The sequence below is a fragment of the Dipteris shenzhenensis genome, chromosome 13 (assembly GCF_047967505.1).
Source record: "Dipteris shenzhenensis isolate YYH24624 ecotype China chromosome 13, Dip_SZ_1.0, whole genome shotgun sequence".
In the NCBI taxonomy this organism is placed as follows: domain Eukaryota; kingdom Viridiplantae; phylum Streptophyta; class Polypodiopsida; order Gleicheniales; family Dipteridaceae; genus Dipteris; species Dipteris shenzhenensis.
In genome coordinates, this window is record NC_141608.1 from 31,655,661 (window position 1) to 31,677,872 (window position 22,212).

Here is a 22,212-nt window from a genome sequence, read left to right on the forward strand (position 1 = left end):
GTCAATCACACAATTTAAGAGGAGCTCTTAGAGCATATGGTAAATTGCACTCGATGTAGTGGAATCCTAACAAGATCTTCTGGACCAAAGCAAACAACCCTTATCCACAATCTTATATACATACCTCTTACCTTCATTTTACAATGTAGTGTACAATTAGTGATTTGTGGTTCTCTCTCTCTCTCTCTCTCTCTCTCTCTCTCTCTTTCTAAGTTATTGTAAAGAATGCCAAGACATGTGGACACATTTATGCTTAATTAGATACCAACTAGAGGAAAAGTGGATTGCGGCCTATATCGTGCCAATTGAAATACACACGTTTGGGTATGGTGCCCTTTTCGTGTTGCCCTTTTCGGATATCCCATTATAAGGAAGGATGGCATCTCTTCCCAAACTACATAGAAAATGTCCATTGGCCACACATAGCCCCTCCTCTACCAAAGATCTTGCACATGCATATAGATATCGACACAGAGTGATAGGTAGAGAAAAGAGACCCATGTATTGCCAAGAGCCAAGAACTATGAAACGCAAGAGTGCTGCATGTTACCATTTACATCAAGTCAAATGAGGTCAGTAAAAATGTAATTGCTATGTAGAAGCTAGCCATAATAGAAGTTTGAAGCTATAAAAGATTGTGAGGAAGTTTTGTTTCTGAAGGAATGCAATCTCTTGGGAAGCTCTTTGAGCTTGAATGATTTGATGCATATTAGCATGGTAGGAGGAGTTCTTTTAATGGTAGTGGTTGTAGTTTGCTCCGATAATACGAACACATTAGGCAATAGGCTCTTACAAGAAAGCATGAGAGTTTGATGAATTGCAGGTATTGCACCATGGCATTTGCACCAAGCCCTACCATTCCCATGGAAGGTGATTAACACAGTTTTGAGTCCTCACTGTACTTCTTCACCGAATCTGGAGCCTGACTGAGGAGCTTGTTTACTGGAACTAATCACTCCCGCTATCTATGTAAAAAGGATGTGAGGTGAGTAGATACAGAGGTAGGAAGCCAAGGCAAAAGGAACAAAACCCACCAACATTGCCATTGATGCTCTCGAAGCATACCTGAGAAAGTGGCAATATAGGAACTATTGCAACAGAACATCAGTTAGATTTTGAGGTTGAAATTGATGGATGGAGGTCCAGAAGAGGATGATCTGCAAGCCAGAGCTAAAAGTTATTTTCGAAGCTGATAAAATAAAGTTTACTCTTGTGGGTTATCTGATGCATATAATATAGTCCCTAAAATAAGGGCTAAACAACAATTTTTGGCGAATATAGCCGGTCAAAAATATGCCAAAGGTCTGTTTTTATAAACATTGGTGCAAGCCATGGCAAGAAATTTGATCCATGATATCTGTCACAGCTATTTCGAGTTGCAACAACAGATGACTATTGCTTAGCTTCGTCTAGTTTGTCCCATAAATAAGGTTGCCTCCCTTGAGTGCAGTAATAGAGCATTTAATTTCACTTTCCTCTGATTGTGGGACATGCAAACATAGCAGAACTGCCCCTCAAATCATTCCAGAACACATTCTACGCTCAGAAATATTTACGCAATCGCATATCACAATGTAGCATGCAGGTGATTTTCAACTGAATGGAAACAAATCACACGATATACTGTGATCCCTGAAAGGGCAAGATTTAAGGTAATATACATGAGCATCGCTGAGTGTCAGTACTGCTGTCCCATCTCCCTCGTGAAACCAAAAATATAAAGTTGCATCAGAATGCCTGCTACAACATCTTGCCCACCACGGGCTAGCTTCTTGTATGTCCCTGTTGATGGAGTGTCATTCAGTTCCATCTCTGGTCTACTGATCTGGATTGGCAGGCTAACAGAATTTAGCCAAGATCGACCATCATCCCACAACAGCCATTGTCCCCTACCCTTTTCTGATCCAAGGTTATTTTGATGCCCTGCTAAGAGCTCTCCAATGCTGCTTAGTTGGGTAGCCATAGCTACTGACATTGCGATCAGTTAAATTTGCAGCCTCCTGCATACTTTTGGGATACGTAAGATGTTCTGGGTATGCCACATCCATGGATGCATGACACCGCCTGCCAATCTCAATTCATTCTGTATAGTAATTAGAGAAGTACTAATATGGGTCTGCAAGCATTGCATATGTCCAGAGGATAGGCAGACGTCTGGACTATGACCTGTGAGAAATCTCGTGTTGCTTGCAAAGCTAACTGACTCGAGAAAATGAACATAAGAAATGAAAACTGGCAGCTTATAAGCATGTGTTACAAGAAAGCCACTTCCTGCCGCCAGATGTCGCAAGCATCACAAGAAACATTGAAATACACCATAGGGATTTCAAATGTGCTTCAGACCCCAACAAGCTTACAGTCCTTTTTTTGAAAGGATGTTTGGTAAGGTTTGTTGAGATTTAAGGCAGCTTGCAGAGATCTGATGCATTAACGGTGTTACTACTGGGGAAGTATAGTTCGCTACTCATTCTTCCAAGCATACAATAGCAAAGAAAATCCAGTTGACTGCATCACGGAATTGCAAGAATCCTCTGAAAAAGAGTAGTCATTCTCTGAGTTTTTAAAATTGTGCGAGACATGATCTTGTACAATGGCGGAACAGGATTCCTTCTCATTAGCCGTACAAGTCTGGAACATGAACACAGCGTGGCCATCACTAAGCTTAAAAAACCAATCATGGACGTCCCAGAGTATTTGTATTGGGAGACCGTCCACGAGAATAGTTTGATTACCGCGGAACTTCCACTTAAGCCGCTTGACGTGAACGACCACCTGTTTGTCAATCGTAACCGACAGGCGGGGGTCTTTTACATCTGCCGTGCGGCAGTCTATGGCAATGTCATGACTCCGTCCACCCTCGAAAAATTGAGCTCTGGTGGTGTACAATTGCCTACCAAAAACGTGTTCCTTCCTCGATAGCAATGTAGCTTCAGCTGGCATAGATTCTGCTGCGAGCTTTGTAAGAGCTTCCTTGCGCATGTCTCCCAGCAACAACACCATCTCATGATCGCAAACAATCGCCACGAAGAAGCCTTCTTGAGGCTCCGGACCGCCCACATACTTGGCACAACTGAGATCCCAGAAGATTTCTACCTTCTTTTCGTTCAAATCAAAACGCTTACATCCCTGCCTCTTCCAAAACAGCCACGGTTTCATATCCACATTGCAAGTGTGCTGACAGACTGGGTAATCGATACTCACACTGAGTTCCTGACCCATCAAGCTTTTGCACCATGTGATGGAGATGAGCCGCCATTCCCCTCCAAGTTTAGCTTTATACACGCATGCCACCAAGTTCTGTGCTGAAGGGCTGCTTCCCTCTTCGGACGCGTGAGATCTGTGATCCCCAAAACAAGAGGGAAGGATATCAGGCATCGTGCAAGGTGCGCCAAGTCCTCACGAACCAAATCTCAACTTCCAAAGAGAGAATGCCTCAAACCAGCATGTGCAGTGCAAGAAGTGCACCATGCTCCATCACGAAATCGGATTTTTCCGGAAGTTTTGCCTGTTTCGCAGCCTGCTGGCTCAGACTATTCCATTTTGCGCGAGCTTTCACGAGATTTGTGCGGAGTCGTGGAGCTGAAATAGTCGCAACTTCCACGAGAAAATGTGCACACAGCCTTGGAGCTAAAATCAGAGCGGCAAAGCGCGCGAACGCTCGGGAGAAAATGTCTGCGGTATCACGAACGTTCCTGCTGCATTGTGCAGGTGGTCGAGCAAGACAGAAGCGCTGAAAGGCAAGCAAAAGACTGTTTGGTGATCGAAAAGCTGCGGTATCATGAGGAAACTATCAACAGAAACAGCAGGAAAAATTTGTGCAATCGGTGAGCAGAAAGGGAGCAGGCAAACCCGACGGAAATGTTGCAGCATGAAAAATGATTGTTGAGATGGGAATGAGAAAAAGAACTCGATCTAAAAGCAAGAATTTTGCCGGAGATGAAGAAGATGAAAGCCCAGAAATCAAGAATTTTGCCGGAGATGAAGAAGATGAAAGCCGAGAAATCAGACAAACAAGACAACTAGTCAAACTTCTGTTCAACGCTTCAGTCAAACTCTTGTCTTTGACTCGACCTAACCTAGAGTCAAGAGTTTGTCAACATGAATCCTCTCATGCAATCCTCCTGTGTGCCATGTTGCTCGTGCCTGCACTTCGGGTCCGGTCGGCTCGGTTCAACACACCTGCACATCAGTCTTGCAACACTTAGCACCCTTCGATGTCGAATGAACCCGTCAAAAGGGACGCGATCTCCCGCCCCCCACGCGCTAGTCACCCTGTCCTGCTGCAAACTGCAAGATTTGTTGACATCCAATACTTCAGGAGTTGCTGCCCTGAACACCACAGAGCGATAGACTCCTTTGTCGAAACCTCTTGGCCTGCGAACGTGACCTTAGACGTTGGTTAGCCTCGTGGAATCATCGTCCCACTCGCACAAGACCGCTCACCTGTTCAACCACCTGTGGGAATGTGCGATGTGAATCTTGCTTGCTCATGTCACATCTAGTTTCAATGGTGGGATGTCACATGCAGTCTCGGTAATGGGATCCTCGCATTTACTATGTAAAAACCCCACATAGCACATGAGGGGGATGGTACCCTTGTAGCCCTTATGTATGCGTATTTTCTTTACTGCCACATGAAAAAACTTGAATGCACGTGCTATCTTACATATTGCTTAGTGAACTCCCCGAAGTGGGATCAAGTCCTTGAAAGGGGTAACATAGCGTCGATCTTAATTAGATGCACAAATCCAATCCACCGTACTAATGCATGCAGTGGCCTTGTGCATCATAAGGAGTCTAGAGAGATGGGGTGCTTAATCTTGCATGGTAAGGGAGAGCTAGAGCAGCAACCTCATGAACACTACTTACCCCATCTCATTTGAACAAGATAACCAGTTGATGCATGTACCATTACTATGATGAATTCTACAACCCCCCCCAAGTCCATCACACCAAGGTTGAGGATAGCAATGTCCAAGGTCGAGGATAGCAATGTAGTAAGTTCCAATAGGGCCTATTACGGTTTGCCCAACTTCCTTGTAGAAAAATAACAAGGGTGTTGATTTTATGCAATGAGATGAGTAAATCACCTACCAGTTTTATGGCAAGCCTTGGCCCACATAGTGGGTAATGCCCAAAACAATAGCATGAGATGAGTGATGCCTCTTCACTATTAGCACACATTCCCAATGTTAAGGCTTCAAACAAAGAGAACTAGTCATCTATTGTCACAAATTGGTGGCTATCTACCATTGAAATAATTGAGGCTTGTGCCTCCTACATGCTACAAGCATTTTGGAGTTAGTGAGACACTTAAATCTAAACTTGTCAAGGTGGCCACTTAGAGTTGAGGTTTGACCTGTAATTTTGTAGAATTACTCAATTTCAGTTTTAATCGATGAATCTCAACCCTATTGAGATTAGAGATTGAAGAGAGTGTGCTAAAAGGCACACTACGGCTACATCTCTCATGTTTAACCCATCATGTATCCAAAACCACACAGACCATCCCATCACTAGCTGGTACCATCATTGCAAGCTCCATTTTGAGTGCCATAACCCTCCTCTCAATGGTCACTCTAGTCTATTGGTAAGCTCTTTCTTTTACCTTCCTTTGTTTATTTCATGGTTTTCTACGCTTTTGCCAAACAATGAACATCCCATTTTCTTCCACTCTATTAGGAGCTTGCTTGATGTCTTCTCCTCACCATCGACAAAGTTGCACCAAAGACCTAAGGAGCTACCTTGAAGGTATAAAAGCCCATGCGTGATATTTTATTCGAACGTTACATCTCCCACTTATTGTGGGCCAAGGGAACATGGATGCACACATAAGACCAGACATAGGAGATGAGAGCAAAGGGCACCACTACCAAGCTTTTGAACTTCAATAACACGAGAACATCTCATGGACTTTTGAAAGGATGACAAAGTTCAATGGTCGGCCGTAACAAGGAAAGATTTGCTTGGAGTCAAGACTACATTTGAAAGAGATTCGTGCATTGTAGACATGTGTGTAGAGATCCTTGCATTGTAGACATTTGAAAAAGATCCATGCATTGGAAACATGTGTTCCTTGATGAAAGAATTGAACAATTCAAGTCCAAATTGAAGGTTGTGGGGTCCTTAAATGGAACACTAGGGAGGTGGAAAATAAATGGTAATAGGAAAGACCAAATTGACTAGAGTTTTGAAAAACCTTTGCTTCGCCGCCGTCAACCATGTTAAGTAGAGACTTTTATGTGATATTGACCATATGAGTACACACGTGCACATGAACATGTACATGTGCATCTATATGCATGCATGGACATGTAATATGTGTGTGTGTGTGCGTGCTACGTGTGTGTGTGTGTGTGTGTGTGTTTAGATTTAAAAGTCCCATCAATAATTTAGCCATACAATTAATTCCATCAATTGGACAAAAAGTATTTATAAAAGGGGAACATATAAGGGAAAAATGTTTAAGACATCTAAGTTGAAAAATGCAACAACTAGAGTTTGCAAAAAATTCAACCAAAATTAAGAATTTTTGTGGTGGAATTTTTTGATAATATTGAGTTTGACAAACACAATATTGCAAAAAGATGTTGAATCCTCAGGCAGTCCAGGTTCGAGGTCAGGGTCCACTTACCTGCTACCATCTAGGTGTTAGAACATCATAGTTATGTTTCTATATATAGGTAATGCCTATTTTCCCCGGCTTGTCATTGCTTTACCTAGGAATATAGACAACCATATGGATTCTTAGATAATTTTTTGAAAAAATTTAAGTCATAAGTGGAGTAAGGAGCGAATTAGTGCATGAATTCAGAAGGGATGAATGGAGGTGTGGGAGGATTAGTTTGCTTTGGTGTGTGGGGTGGTTAAAAGAGAGTGTAAAGGGGAGACATCACGGGGGGTACATAAAAGAATAATTCACAGTTGGGATGTGTGTGTGTGTGTGTGTGTGTGTGTGTGTGTGTGTGTGGTTCAAGTCAAGAGGACAATTGCACTCCAATTGAAAAGAGGTTCTTGCATTGCCCACATACCTTTTTTCATGAAAGATTTGATCAAAGGGACATCCAATGTGCCTTTAGTTGCTAGACTAAACTACTCACCAAGATTTTCTTGAAGTCAAGAGGTCGTTTGAAAGAGATCCATGCGTTGCCCACATGCATTCTCGCATTAAAGATTTGATCAAGTCAAGTCTAAAGAAAAAGGTTGTGGGGTCTCTACGTGAAGAATAGAGGAAGGTTACACCAATGGGCTAGTGCTAACATTTCCAAGTCATAAAGAGAAAGACCACGGAATTTCTATTCATGGTATTAAATATGATTTATTTTGAAGTTCAAAGGAAAAGTTTGATTTTGAATTCATGTGAGATTCTCTTTTTGGGCCTAAAATATGATTTTTTTTTAAGTTCAAGAGAATAAGAGCACCTCAAAAGGCAAATCTATGACTACTATGACAAGAAGCCATAAACATTAATTTGACACAAAAAATTCTATAGAACGTATTTCACTTGGTGTTCTCCTCTAACACGTCAAGTAAAATACAACATTGGCTTCCAAAACCATGTTCCACTAAAATCACACCCCACAAAAAGCCTTAATTAATGCCACAACCTTGATTATTCTAGTTACCATTGGGAAGGAATAAGGAGCTCGTCTTTTCAAGAGAAATATGGCTAGTGGAATATTGCAAAATGTGTAAACAATAATTTTGCAACAAAGATGAATCAGGGCTACTTCAATGGTATGAAGCCACATACGGAATACATGATGTTGACTAGCTACATATAGGTCATGCATAATAATGTAAGCACCAACTTTTTTAGATATTTGATTTTTAATAAAGTCTAATAAGTCCAAATCATTGTGAACATGCTTCCAATTTTTCCAACATGTTGGTCCTCTCTCTCTCTCTCTCTCTCTCTCTCTCTCTCTCTCACACACACACACACACACACACACACACACACACTTCCCATGTCTTATACATGCACACTCATGATGCCCACACAAATTTCCCTTCACACACACACACATACACACACACTTCCCATGTCTCATACATGCATGGACTCATGATGTCTACACACACACACACTTCCCATGTCTCATACATGCATGGACTCATGATGTCTACACACACACACGCACACACACACACACACACACACACACACACACACACACACACACACACACACAGATATGCACACTTCTATTTTAACCTCCCTCTTATTTACCCCGCCTTTTATTTTATTGTTTTACTTTTATATTTACCCCCCCCTCCCTTATTATGTCTTATGATTTTCCCCCCATTGTTGCCACATTACAAGCCCCTCTTCTATTTTTTTCCCCTCGACCAAGTCATTTTACTTGTTTAACGACCCGCCCCTTGTCCCATGCACGTTTGGTCACTATACTTCTTGGAGTGAACATCTCATCTTGGCTACTACTTTTACACGTATGCCACCGCTAGCATGTCAGCTCCCGCCATGCATAACAGCTTCATGGTATTTTTCCTTGTCACAAAGCTCTCTTCTTAGCATTTCATTCCATCCTCTTTGGTGGTGTCATATGTACAGCCTCCACCTTGATGGTACTTCTCTTACAAAGCTCTATGATGGTTTCCTATCTACAATGCTCTACCTGACAACCTCCTTCGTTTCTTCTTCCTCCCTTTAGTTTCTACTCTCAATTCTTGGCTCTTGACTCCCTAACCTTGCACTCGCCTACTCTTTTGTATAGCCACCTTTATCTCTCTTTCGCTCTTCCTCTATCTGCATTGACTCATACACGAAGCTCTCCTGCGCAATGGAAGAAGTTGCATTCGATGTTACACTATTGTTGTTTTCTCTTCATCCCAAAGCTCTGAGAGTACGCCGGGCACTCTCTTGACGTTGGGAAGGCATCTGATTCCTCGAGGTAATAGATATCTGGGCTTATCCTAACGACGTGCGCAACGGGCTTGCCATTTTTGCATACAATTCTTGGCCACCCCTCTAATTCCTTCTTGGCCACCCCTCTAATTCAAAGGCTTGCCTTTCCTCACAAACCCCTCACGACCTTTGTTCCTGCCTCTACTCACTTGGGTTGTTTACTTTGTAGCCAGCTCTTCTTCTCTACTCCTGCCTTCACCTTCCCTTCATGCTCACTTACTCCTCTGTAGTCAGCTACTATGAGTTTCCCGCTTGCATGCAATGTACTTACCCTACTATTTACGTAAAGTTTGGAAAGTGGTTTGGTGGAGTTGAGCACAAACAGAGATATGACCATAATGCTCAAGAACATCGTAACAAACTATAAGACAATAGTTGGTAGAAGTACCAATGTCCACTTCACCTACAGAACTTAGTTGTGTCTAGCGTGGCTCTGGTGTTTCGGTTACGTGTTGATTCGTTGCTTAAACAACTCTTAATAAGCCTCCTCTTCTCGTAGCCCTTCATTTTGCCTAGAATGGTTGCCTTTATCTAGACTTACATATACATTTTACACTTTTGTCTATTTGTCTACGTTTATGTATAGTTTTATGTATTTACTTACATATACAAATATGCCTATATACAAATAAGTGTAGGAGAATACTTATTTTGTATTTTTGGCTACACACACACACACACACGCACACACACATTAAAACATAGTTTATTAAAATATAGCAACCCTTTTTCACTGCTATCTCTAAATCCCTTTTTTTTCTCTTTATTACTCTTTTTATGTATTTAAACATGCTTCATTATTTTATTCATCTAATTGTTTAATCTATTCTTGTATTAATCATTGGCTTTTTTAATTACACTATTTTTTATTAAATCAATTGTCTTATTTAAGGTTTTTGTTTTTTAATAATCTCATAGTTACCTTTTTTCTTTACCTCTTTTTCTGTTAGTAGCATGTACTTTTTCATCCATTCTTTTTTATCTATCTTAAACGTTTTCCTTTTCCTTTTGTTTGGTACTCTTATATGGTTGTTCCCATTTTTAATTGATAGTAACTTTTTTCCTTTAAATCCTTTAAGTTTTAGCTAAAAATATATTTACTTCCTTTTTTCTTTTAATGTGTCCATTAAATACTTACAATAAATAAATGACTTAATGGAATTTTTCTTCTATGCAAGGATTTGTTGGAAGGATTTGTTGACCTTTTAAAAAAATTTGATCTAACCTACATATAATTTGCAAACTTCAAATAGTAACACATGATAGGAGATAACTTATGTGTAATGTAATATAGTGCATTTCTTAAATTATTCTAATGTACTACAAGGTCAACCTCTTTTGGGTAAAAAATTTCTAATGTACTATTTTCCACCCTCTGTAATTGAATTTTCTTTTTACTAATTGTGTTTTTAGTGCAACCCTTTTTATAAGATTATTTATACTACATACAGGTGGATTGAGCCTTAGCCATGGCTTTCACGGTCTTTGTATTAAGTATGGTTTCATTATAACCGCTTGCATTGTTTAAAGATTTATGATTAATAGTCTCACCTGGGTGTGGACTACCCCCCACGACTGCATTCTATTTTATTAAGAAGTTGATTCATTCCTTATTGATTCTAGTATCGATTTTTTATTAATTATTGTAGACTGTCATTTTAATATGTTATTCCTCTTTGATTTATCAATTAAAAAGTTTAAGTTTGACTAACCTAAGGAAGTGGATAATCCAATCCCCCACTGTAATTTTTCAAGGGTGTGGACTACCCCCCTTATTGTCTCACACCCTTTGGTGGCAAGGTAATGATGGATTTGTGACACTAATTATACATATAACATGGTATTTGCAAAAAATTGATATTTGTGAATCTAGACGGATGTCTTTGTTCCTAGGTAAAGCAATAACACGCTAGGCAATACAGGCATTACTTGTCTACCAATTGAAACTGTGATGTTCTAACACCTAGTTTTTCTTGGATGGTGGCAGGTAAGTGGACCCTGAACTTGGAGCCTGAACTACCAGATAGATTTGACACGTTTGTACTATTTCTTTGCTTAAATTTGTAACCTCAATATAAAGAAAAATTCTATTGTCGATACTGTTACTTAGGTCAAAGTTATGTCAATTTTGTTTTCTTAAAAAAAATTCAATCCATTTATTAAATGCAACCTTTTATTATTATCCAAATGATTGAATTAATTGTATGGTTCATTTATTGATGGAATTATTAAATCTAAACACACACACACTTCCTGTCCCTTCCTCCTTTTGTTAAACCCTTGTTTCTTTGTCTTCCCACCTTATCCCCCCTCTGACCACCACCCATTCCTTCACTTATTTCTCCTAAGTTAACTTTTTACAATATCTTTTTGTACTTCCCAATTCATTTAAAATCCATTTTTACCTTCTCTCTCAGTTTCCTTTAAACCCCTCCCCCCCCCTTTCTTTTTTCCTTCTTTAATTTATTTTTACTATTTCCCTCAAACCCCCCTTAGTTTTCCTCATTTTTCTTTTTTAAAATTTCCCTTGTTTTCCCCTTTGTTTTTTTAATTAATTTATTACTTCTTAATTTTCTTTTTTAAACTTTCCCTAATCTTTCTTAATTTATTTATTTTAATTCTTTTATCTTTCCCTGTCTTCCAAATTTTCCCTTTATTAACTCTACTCTCCTTTTTCTAAATGTTTATATCTCTTATTGCCTTGTTTATTTTTTAATTTCCTTCATTATTTTTCCATCATTACTTTTTCTTCTCTTATTTTTTCAAAATCTCCTTAACTTTTTTGTATTTCATTTTTTGTGGTTCAAAGTAATTTAAAATAGCCCCCAAAACTAATCCAAACCCCATTTAATTAAACACCCTTTAATTTAACTAATTTCCTTTCTTCTCATTACTCCAAACATCTAACTAGATTTAACCACAAAAACCTCCCAAACCCCCCCTTCCCTAACCAAACATCCAACTACACTAAACCCCCCTACCCCAACACCCCCCTCCCCCCCAAAAAAAACCCCGAACTACCTCTCTCCCTCGTCGCTTTAACTCCATTGACGGTTCGGTCCTCAACTGCCCTGCTTCCTCCCTGCTGACCCCAACTGCTCTTCTCCCCCCCGAGTATTGGCCCTATCCTCTACTCACACCTACTCTCACACCTCTACACTATCTGTTCTTCCACCGTAGCCCTTTCGCCATCGCTTTGTGAACTCAGTCTTTGTGCCACCCCCAGATCATAAAATCCTTGCCTCTAAATACTCCGCTGCACATTCTCGGTGATTGTGCCCTCATACCCACCTTCACATAGTTAGCATTTGATTCAATAGCATGCCCACACTACTCATCCTTATGGCTCCCTCAAATCCCAAGACTCTTCACTCCTCTCTGATCCCGTCACATGCAGTCCGTGCATACCGTACCCCTTCTACCCTAGTTCACCGCTCCCTTGCAACAACCATCTGCGTTGTCCCCTCGATTATTGCACCATGCCTACAATCTCTACTGCAGCGTCCTTTTGTCTTGCACAATGGATTCACAGGTTACCATTTTCTTTATTTCATTATTAACACCCCCCCCTTCCCTTCTCTATACATATATCTAATTCCCCCCTTCTATCTTTCCCTTCTAACTTCCCCCTTCTATTTCACCCTACTCTATTTATATGTCTTAAATTCCTCCCTTTTATTTTCCCCTCTTACCTCTTTATACATACACTTTTTTCTTCCACCTTCTCTATATAATATATATATAATCCCCTTTTTTTCTATATATTTAAATGCTTCCTTTTTTTTCTACATAGTAATTGAAATAAATCGTAGACAAAGAGCTTGATAAGCTCATATTATGTGGAATCCTTGAGTGTTGTATAGCAGATAATGGTCTAATGCCTATAACTAAAATACTCAAGTGTATCTAAAATACTGACTTGAATGATTTTGAAGAAGTCTTGTGGGGGCCTGCAGTGACAAAAAACAAAAATGTTGCAATACGGCCATATATCTCGTATGACAATACCCCTGACCATGCTCAACCGTTCAGACTGGCCATCATTTAAACTCCCTTTGTCACCTAATAGGACCATCTTCCATTTGAGTTGGACAACTATTTGAGCTCTAGCAAGCCACCCACATACTTTGCCCCACAGTGCTCTAGTGATAGTGCACTACCAGAAGAGGTGAAAGGGGTGGTTTTCTAAACCAACACTGCAAAAGGGGAAGCAAGGCAAAAATTTCTTCCATTTGCAAAGTCTATCTTTTGTGGAGAGCTTGTGTACTATGATACACCACATCAAAAATTCAACCTATGAGAGGGAGTCAACTTCCACACGGATCTAATCTTGTGATCCCAAATAGGCAGCAAGTCCCAGGGAGCCCATTTTCTCCATGCCTTCTGCGCAACAAGGGGCATGTTGGAGGTATATTTGATAAGGAAAATTTTTAATTCTTGGTTTGTGCAGGCCCATACCTTGATTATTAGTCCATCCTTGCATCCTAGTGCATGAACTAAAGTTATACTCATTGGCCAAGTAGGCTTCATCCTTTCATAAGGTTTCCTGAGGAAATCTTATTTGCTATGCATGAGCATAAATCTATTAGAGAGTTTCCTTATGGTGATCCACCTATGTTCTTGCGAGTTCCATACATCCATCCATTGTGATATCCCTTTAGCATTGAGTCGTTTGGCCATGCGTGGTTTTAATTGCACTGGAGCCACATTGTTGAGAAAAGGAAATCTATTGATCCATATGTTGAAAGCTAGCGATCCATCCCCCATGATCCTCTACGCGCCTTTCCAAATTCATACACCAAGTTGTTTCCTCTAGACCGTGACCATCTTAGAAAAGGTAACTTGATGTTAAACTCAAAGAGAAGCACCTCCTACCAAGAGCAACAACCGTTTGCAAATCCTAATATACCTTGTTGCTCTACCCAATGCCTCCCTAGGACTACCCAAGGTTGATGCAAGTTGAGCATTAGGACCCATTTAGAGCAAAGGCAATTTATCATACTTGAATAAACATGGTGGACAAGGAGAGGGAGAGAGAGAGAGAGAGAGAGAGAGAGAGAGAGGGTAGGCTAGGGAGAGAGAAAATAATACTCAAATGGAAACATAATGAAAGTGAGGGGAAATGGAAATGAGAATAGACCAAAATGAAAAGACTCACATTGATAAGCTTAATGTAGACTCCTTGAGGTGTGTTGATGTGACACACAAGTATGATCATATTAGGATAGACACACACTAGAATACCAAAGTGTATATGGGATATCTCCCAATATGACACGTGGCATTCAGACATAAGACTCTACTAGAACTTCTAGTAGAACACACTAAAGCACACTCAACTTGACTTCATGTTCTAACACCCCCCCATGAAGGAAATGTGAGGGACTACTGGAATGGAACAAAGAACAGAACATGACAATGACAGACTACTAATCTATGCAACCCATGTAAATTAGAGGCTAAAGTCTAAGTGTGTTCAAAGGTTGATCCATGCACTCTCATGGATTGAGAATCAACATGACTCAAAGGCTCATGTCTTAGCATGGCTACATGACCATCTCATAGGTCTAGGAATACACTAACATTCTGGAACTTGTGGCTAGGCCTTATAAAGAGACCCTATCAACATAAATACATGGCTCCCACAATACCTGGCTCCAAAACAGGAAAACATGGAGCCACACTCCTTTTTCATATGGCCCTTCTTGCCACAGTGGTAACACTCAATGTTCCGTGCCCTGGATTTGCTACGAGACTTCCCTCTTTTTTGGGACTTCCCCCTGAACTGTGATCTGCCCCTTTGCACATTTAAGGCTGCATCCTGCTTGTTGCCATCCATAGACTTCCGTCTAATCTCCTCGGCCAACAAGCTACCCACAACATCATCAAATTTTAGTACTCCACCAGGTGCAGAGTTACTGACAGCTGTACGGAAGGTAACCCATGAGGATGGCAATGAACATAAGAGAAATATTGCCTTAGTCTCCGCATCAAAATTCATCTTCTGAGCCTGAAGCTGGCTGAAAATAATATTGAATTCATTCAAGTGAGAAGCAATGGAGGCCCCTTCCTTCATCTGCAGCTCAAACAACCTCTTCATGAGGTAAACTTTATTAGAGGCAGCTTCCTTCTCATAAGTGGCACACAGTTTATTCCACAAATCTTCCGTAGTCTGCTCATTTGCTATTGTGAAATAAACTGACTCTGCAAGATGAAGTCTAATAGTAGACTTTGCTGATGTATCCAACTCATTCCAATCATCCTCAAACATATTTGCAGGCTTAGCTTCAATCCCTGCCAAGGGTTTAATCTGCTTCTTTTGAATAAGCACATCCCTTATTTGTTCTTTCCACAAAGAAAAGTTTGTCCCATCAAACTTTTTAATGCTAAAAAACTCCTTTTCAGACATGGAAGAGGATGCCATGATGCAAATGAAGCAAAAATCCCAAATGCTAGTGCCTACAAGAGAGAATCACACCAAATACCAGGTGCACCCAAATGTGTATGCCACAATAGATTGAAATATCACCAAAACTCATGTCTCAAAGCATCTGACTCATGTGCATATACTATGCATCCATATGTGCAAATCTGGCCCAAAAGAAAATGCCAATTGCAATGGCAATCCAAAATGCCAATAAGTGCCAAATGACTCAAGCATAAACACCGTCCACTGGCATATGCATTAATAATATCTCATCCAAGAGAGCATAGCACTATCAGTGCATCACCTGCAATGTGTCAAAGCTGTCCCTCATCATAAAATAGCATCCATGTGCAAAGCGTCCAAAAAAATAGCATCCCACAAGGCAATTTGGGCCTATCAGCGCATCCAATAAGGACCGCAATGCATCCAAATGGGCTATAAATCATCCAACCCAATGCACACCACGAATGAGCGCACACTGCTCAAACTACAACCAGAGTGATCTGCATAAGGTATGCTCAAAAAATCATAGTCCCATGGTAATGACCGCTACTGAAAATAGAACCTGAGATGCCTCAAAACATGGGCGCCATTGCATAATCAGACTCAGTAAGAAAATCTGCAAATATCTCTCTTCTGCCGGACTCCAAAATCCCAACCGATGAGTGAGAAATGGGAGTCAATACTTATCCACTGCCATGTGGCATAAATCTAAGGTTTCAAATCCTTAGAATGAAAAATGCATAACAGAGAGACGAAATCGAATACACAGAGATCTATAACTCTGAAAATCCTCCACCGAATCGCATAAGAACTGACAGGTAGGGGTTTTTGGGCGTCCGAAACGCAATGGGACAGACGGTTTTGGAAACCATGGTCTCAATCACTGGGTCCAACACACGGACTGAAAAACATTTTTGGAAACAGAGCTATTTGTAAACTCCACCGGAGTGCAAATGATGAGCAACATAGAAGTTTTAGGACCTCTTGAGTCCACCGGAACTGACAGATCTGCAAATGGTTGCTCTGAACTTGAGTTCCAACACCCGGGCAGAAAAACGTAGGAACTGACACAGTGAGTCAGAAATCCAATGAAATGATCCCAGATTCAAGAATGAAGGCGTTTCCAAGCTCCTGAAGTGAAGTGGACACCAAAAGCAAGCAATAGTTACCTATACAAGTCAATACAAAGTCTCTATCATCGAACAGAACAGGGAAAAGCTCAAAAAACGACTTTTTCTTTGAAAACACTTAATAGGCTCTCAAAACCACTTCGCAAAACCAAAGTGACTTTTCCAAATGTTCCTCCAAGGTCTCTGCATACTCGGATGCAAGTAAAGTCACCCACAAAGCTTCCCACAGAACTTCTCCTTCCTCCCACAGAGCCGCTAAGCTTCCAAGCATTCACACACGCTCAGCTAGATCACCCGGGCTCTGATACCAATTGAGAGTAAGAGGGCTTCTTGCCACTCCATGCCTCTTTAGGAATACCACCATCCAAACTCTTACTAGGTGATCTATTGATCACATGAACTGCTTCTTGCTTCTGGATCCCAGAGACGATAGCCCATCTCTCCACTTTCACCATAACCCAGAAAGATGCATTTCCTAGACTTAGGATCTAGCTTCTTTCGAAGCTCTTTTGGCACATGTGCCTAGCAAGAGATGTGATGTGCTGAGGTGGCAGGTGTGGTCACATCAGTGTGTGCACAGTGTGTCTAGCAGGGGTCTTGTGTTCCTGCAGGGGCAGTGCTGACTAGACAAGTGAGGTGGCACTTTGACTGAACTAACCTAAGGTCAAGTTGGCCTAACTAGGGTCAAGTTGCCTAATCCAGGTTCACGTTGACCTAACCAGAGTCACAATAGCCAAGCTAACGTGGCAGGTGGCTACCGCATGGGAGATAAAGCGATGTTGTGGCAAGATGACATGCAGGTAAGCTAGCTTGATGACGTGTCAGTATGTAGCTAACATGTTTACATGGCAGAGATAGGTAGACTGTGTGGTGCCACATGTCAAAGTGTAATGTTGCCACGTGTTTGATAGATGTGATAAGACAGAATCTTTGAGATTTCATGTGGAATCTATGAAAGATTCCATCGACAAAGAAGATCTTGCAGGTGATGTTCTAGACATCCAACTATTCTTTTGCTACGTGGACACTCTATGGAGCTCTTGAGATGCATGGAGGAGAGGCCATTGCAATTGGCTATGGCGTCACTCGTGGAGGCTAGGAGATGACTTGCAGAAGAGTAAGAGCATTGTTTGGAGGGGAGTGTTGAGATGCAGGAGGTTGTTGTTGGAGCGGCATCTTTACGTGCATGCGCTAGAGCAGGGAGCTATGGCACACTTGGAGGTCACTGCAACCACACCGTTCTTCTAGTCAGCTAGCATCGATTGTAGAGGTTGGAAGTAGATAAGTGTTGCAGCAGAGGTTATGGCTGGTCGTCCGTTGTCAATGAAGCTCTCTCGATCGGTTATGTACAACCGGTTTGCTGGGAGGCCCTTGTTTGATGGAGATCCGTGCCTGCTTGTTGGGGCCGAGTCATTGCTTCTTGCCCTTGGAGCTATCGGTTGGGATGCCATAGGAGCCACCTTGCCCGTGGAGAGGTTATGGTTGGTCATCCATTGTCAATGAAGCTCTCTCGACCGATTATGTACAATCGGTTTGCTGGGAGGCCCTTGTTTGATGGAGATCCACGCCTACTTGTTGGGGCTGAGTCGTTGCTTCTTGCCCTTGGAGGCTTGTAGAAGCTGCCTTGCCCTTGGAGCTCTATCGGTTGGGATGCTATAGGAGCCGCCTTGCCCCTGGGGGCTTGTAGAAGGCTTTGCTTATTTTTCCTTGTAAGGCTAGTGGACTAGCCACTGCTAGTTGAGAAGGTCTTCTTGGAATTCATTGTTGATGGTGTTTCTAGCGTAGGCATTTGGCTATCGCATTGCAAGAGCCACAGGAGCCATTTGAAGCTACAGGTCAGGACGTTCTAGGCTGTTGGAGAGTCGACTGTTGATAGGAGCCTGCGAGCTATCGGCTTCAGTTAGGGAGTCCGTTGTAGAGTCATAGAAGAAGCAACTGCCTTAGTATTGGCTATTTTGCTGATGGCGGAGTGTTGCCTTAGTCGAGATTGGCACTGCTTGTGTGAACAACGAAGAGCTGGGAGCCTTAGTGTTAGCATTGTCGAGATTCGTCGGTCTCTTTGCTTGGGCTATTGGCACCTTAGTGGGAGTTGATGCTATTAGTACATGGCACTTGAACGTTGGGAAGGCCATGTGGATAGTCGATGGAGGCTAGCAAGTCTCTCTTTCTCTCTGAGATGGGGGCTAGTCTCTCTATCAAGTTGTCTTTCTTCTCAGAAATCTATCACAAAGAATCTCAATGGATGGAAATCTCACACTGGCGGAAACTTTCTCTCACACGCACACAATCTCTCTCAATGGACATGAATCTCTCTCTCTCTCTCACACAATCTCTCTCAATGTAGAACTCTCCCTATCTTTCTCTCAAACTCAGAGTAGAACTATGAATGAAAATGGACGAAAATCCCTTCCAATGAATGAAAATCTTTCATCAACGGAATGAAAGATAGAAACCTCTCAATCTATCACACTCTGACAAGGATGGCGCCTCAGCGGAACGTACAACCATGCTCTGATACCATGACAAAATATGAAGAGGGGAGAGGAGAAGAGTGGAGATGAGGAGAGAGGGCACAGCTAGAGAGCACACCACAAATGACTAACTGTACACTAGATTTAGTTGAAAATGTAGAATATATACAAACCCATTTAGGGTTAGGGTTAGGGCATCTAACCCTTTCCTTTATAGCACTCAACAACCTTAATTTTGCTTGACTAATTGGCTATTTATCTCTAGTTGCACCGTTCATTTCTTAGAAGTTTGCCGATCCTCTGTGCAAGATTGTTCTTCAATTGATGGCCTCTTGTTCTCTTCTACAATAGAGAAGATCTTCCCTTTTATGGAGGAGATATTCCATCAGTTCTTCATGGGAGTGCAATTCAATTTACCTTAAGGGCATAGCATGCCAGAAACTTGGGTTGTTGGTTTGCCCAAGGTGTTTATTTTCCTCGTATCGATTGTGATGCACATAGATGTTTCCTTGTTTTGATTGTTTAGTGTTCAATTCTTTGCATGAATATTCGGCAAACTCAAGACAATCGAAGCTCCAATCTACGAATGTGTGTGTTGCTTCTCCTTGCACTCCAATTTTGGCTACTACAATTGGAAAGCCCCCAAACGATGGGCTCTCTATGAGGCATCATTCAATTGAGAAATCTACAAAGCGGTCCTTACTCAAGGCATTCTAGGCAGCTGCAAAAGCTCCTCCTATGGCTTGAGACAAGTGCTTGGCAATGCCCAAAATTGCCCCCCCTCTTCCCTTTTCCTGTTCAGTACAAAACCATAATCTTTTGTCATCAATCTGGTTCAAATTCCATCTTAACCTAGGTCCCCTGATTATGACTTCCTGAAGAGCTAAGAAGTCAGGTTTGAGCCCTCTAGCATGGATCAAAATTATTGACGTGAGTGCTAGAATTCCATTAGTAATCTTGCCCATTCATGGGTTTGTATCGATGATGGCATTGCATTTCATCATGTCCACCTTGATTTTTTATTATCTATCGATGACCAAGCTCCATACACCTTTCCACTTCAGTTTGCTGACTTGCCAAGGAATATTAGGCTTCATCGCATCGTTGTGGGCATGATGATTGAATAATGCCTTGCTAGCTCGCTATGTAGGTGTCCTACTAGACGTCATTGGACACTACCAAATCCTAATATGTATCATGTCTCACCAGCATGTAATTAGAGGCTCTACATGACCCTAAGTGTATCATGAACTGTCATGATATGAGAGTATGTACAAGGGTGTGTCTATGGGGAGAGCTTGCCATGAGATAATGGGGAAGAAAAATGTTAAGCGACATATAGTTTATCCTATATGAATGTGGTGATGTAAAAAGATGCTAGTTCTCTTTAATAGACCATTGTAAGTACAATGGGGGGGCAGGGTGGGAGGGGCATTCTTCATAAAACCCATATAGCACTTGCCAACAAGCATGTATCAAAAATACCCCTTTTCTATACATTTTTACATTTTGTCATGTAATTGATTAGTCCTATCTTGAAGGTGAGGGTTCGCTAGAAATTCTGTCAAATGCATCTCGCTTTTGTGGAATAACCGTACTAACTGCATGTTGGTTCCTTTGTTTTGCGCCTGGTATTTTCTATAGAAATAGTCGACTTTCCACCTATTGATGCACAAACAGTGTGTGCAATAGGTCAATCTCTTTGAGAGTGCATGATTCTGATTTTCATTGAAGGCACAAGTTTTGTTCGTCATTGTTTGCTTTGTCCGTTGATTTGTGCAAAGTTTTTTTTTTTGGTCCATGAGCTTTGATCTTTTCTTTACTTTAGTGAAATTGTTGCTTTATTTTGTGCAACTTTGTTTCTCTCATATGAATACAGTCGCATCAAATTTTGTAAAAACCATTACTGTGTTGTTTGAGCAAAGACCTTAGCTATTCGCTTTTATATGCATTCAAGATTATTTGACATGCATGTTGTCATTGTGGAATTGTGCTTTACTATGCAAAGCTTTGTTACTTTACGCTTAATGTCTCTTTCCCCATTTCGCTTTGGTACAACATGAGAGAAGTATACGAATGCAAGGCAATGCATTTTGCATAGTGATTCATGTTAATTGAAGATTATTTATTATGCTATGGATGACATGCTTGCAACATAAGTAAAGTTTACTAGCACATGTAATTTTCTTTCACTCAAAGAAATTCGTAATATTGTTGTTATTCACCTTTCTATGCACTAGAATATACATTTTATTATAGCAATTGCATTGCTATCTTCTTTATGAAAACAAAACTTCGTGTAATGTAATATCACTTAAAAAGATTGTCAACACTTTATGTTGAAAGATCATAACATAGCAAACACATTGTATTTCTTCATCAATAGTAAACGACTTGGGGAAAAAACAAAGACAAAAGAATTTATTGCAACTTCATAATTGCTTGTAGCAAGCAAAGTGTCTTCAATGCCAGTGAAGAGCCTTAAAGATGAGGTGAAGTCATTGCCAAACCAAGGGCTTGAGAAGGGCATACCATTAGTAAATGATTATGGAAACAAGCCATCCATAGTTCCCACAATTACCCATGGCTTGCTTGAGCCTAACACGCTCCTTGTATTAGGTTTTCCTTTGAGGGGGAACTCTTGGTTAAGTATGGGACATACAAAGCCAAAGATCCTGACTATCACGTTGTCCTAAGAGCTGATTTTATTGATAGGCACAATTGTGATACCATCACATTTGTAGTGCCTTATTTATATGCTGATCAATTCAAAGACAAGCTCCAAATAGATTCTTTCTATAGGATAGAAGGGGCCGCAGTCTTAAAGAGGAACACTGGCAAAGGAGGTACCTGTCAGTTCTCTATTCACCTCGATGCAACAACAATACTGAAGGGCAAACCATTTGGGGGTACTATCACACTATTGAACGACCACAAGCTCGCAACTGTGTACCTTATGTGACAAAGAATTGCAAGTCTCTAAAACAAACCAATATGGCAATGGGCACTATCTTATTTGAAGTAATCAGAGTTGGCATGGATGTTGGGAGCGGCAGATCAACTCATCATTGTAGACGGCCCAAGAAATGAAGATCGTGCTGCAGTGAGAAGTTCCCCTTGGATACTTCTTTAAATACAATCTTTCCTTCTCTAAAAATTACATGTTAACCTATTCAACTTTACAGCCCACCTTTATGAACGAGCGAAAGGACCTCTTTGCACGCCTAGTCGAAGAATACAATGAAGAAGGCA

At 41.0% G+C, this 22,212-nt stretch overlaps 1 protein-coding gene across 2 annotated transcripts; it reads right to left on the reverse strand.

The window, feature by feature from the left end:
* Window positions 1-2,448: 2,448 nt before the first annotated feature.
* Window positions 2,449-3,966, reverse strand: LOC147895291 (uncharacterized). Of its 2 annotated transcripts, XM_087384003.1 has the most exons (3): window positions 3,850-3,966; window positions 3,466-3,730; window positions 2,449-3,337 (listed from the first exon to the last, which is right to left on the reverse strand). In XM_087384003.1, exon 3 carries the CDS (start codon window positions 3,217-3,219, stop codon window positions 2,461-2,463), a length of 759 nt encoding a protein of 252 aa, XP_087240129.1. In that variant the 5' UTR covers window positions 3,220-3,337; window positions 3,466-3,730; window positions 3,850-3,966; the 3' UTR covers window positions 2,449-2,460. The 2 variants fall into 2 exon arrangements, with proteins under 2 accessions (XP_087240129.1, XP_087240128.1); XM_087384002.1 differs by having other exon boundaries at window positions 2,449-3,730.
* Between the last annotated feature and the right edge of the window lie 18,246 nt (window positions 3,967-22,212).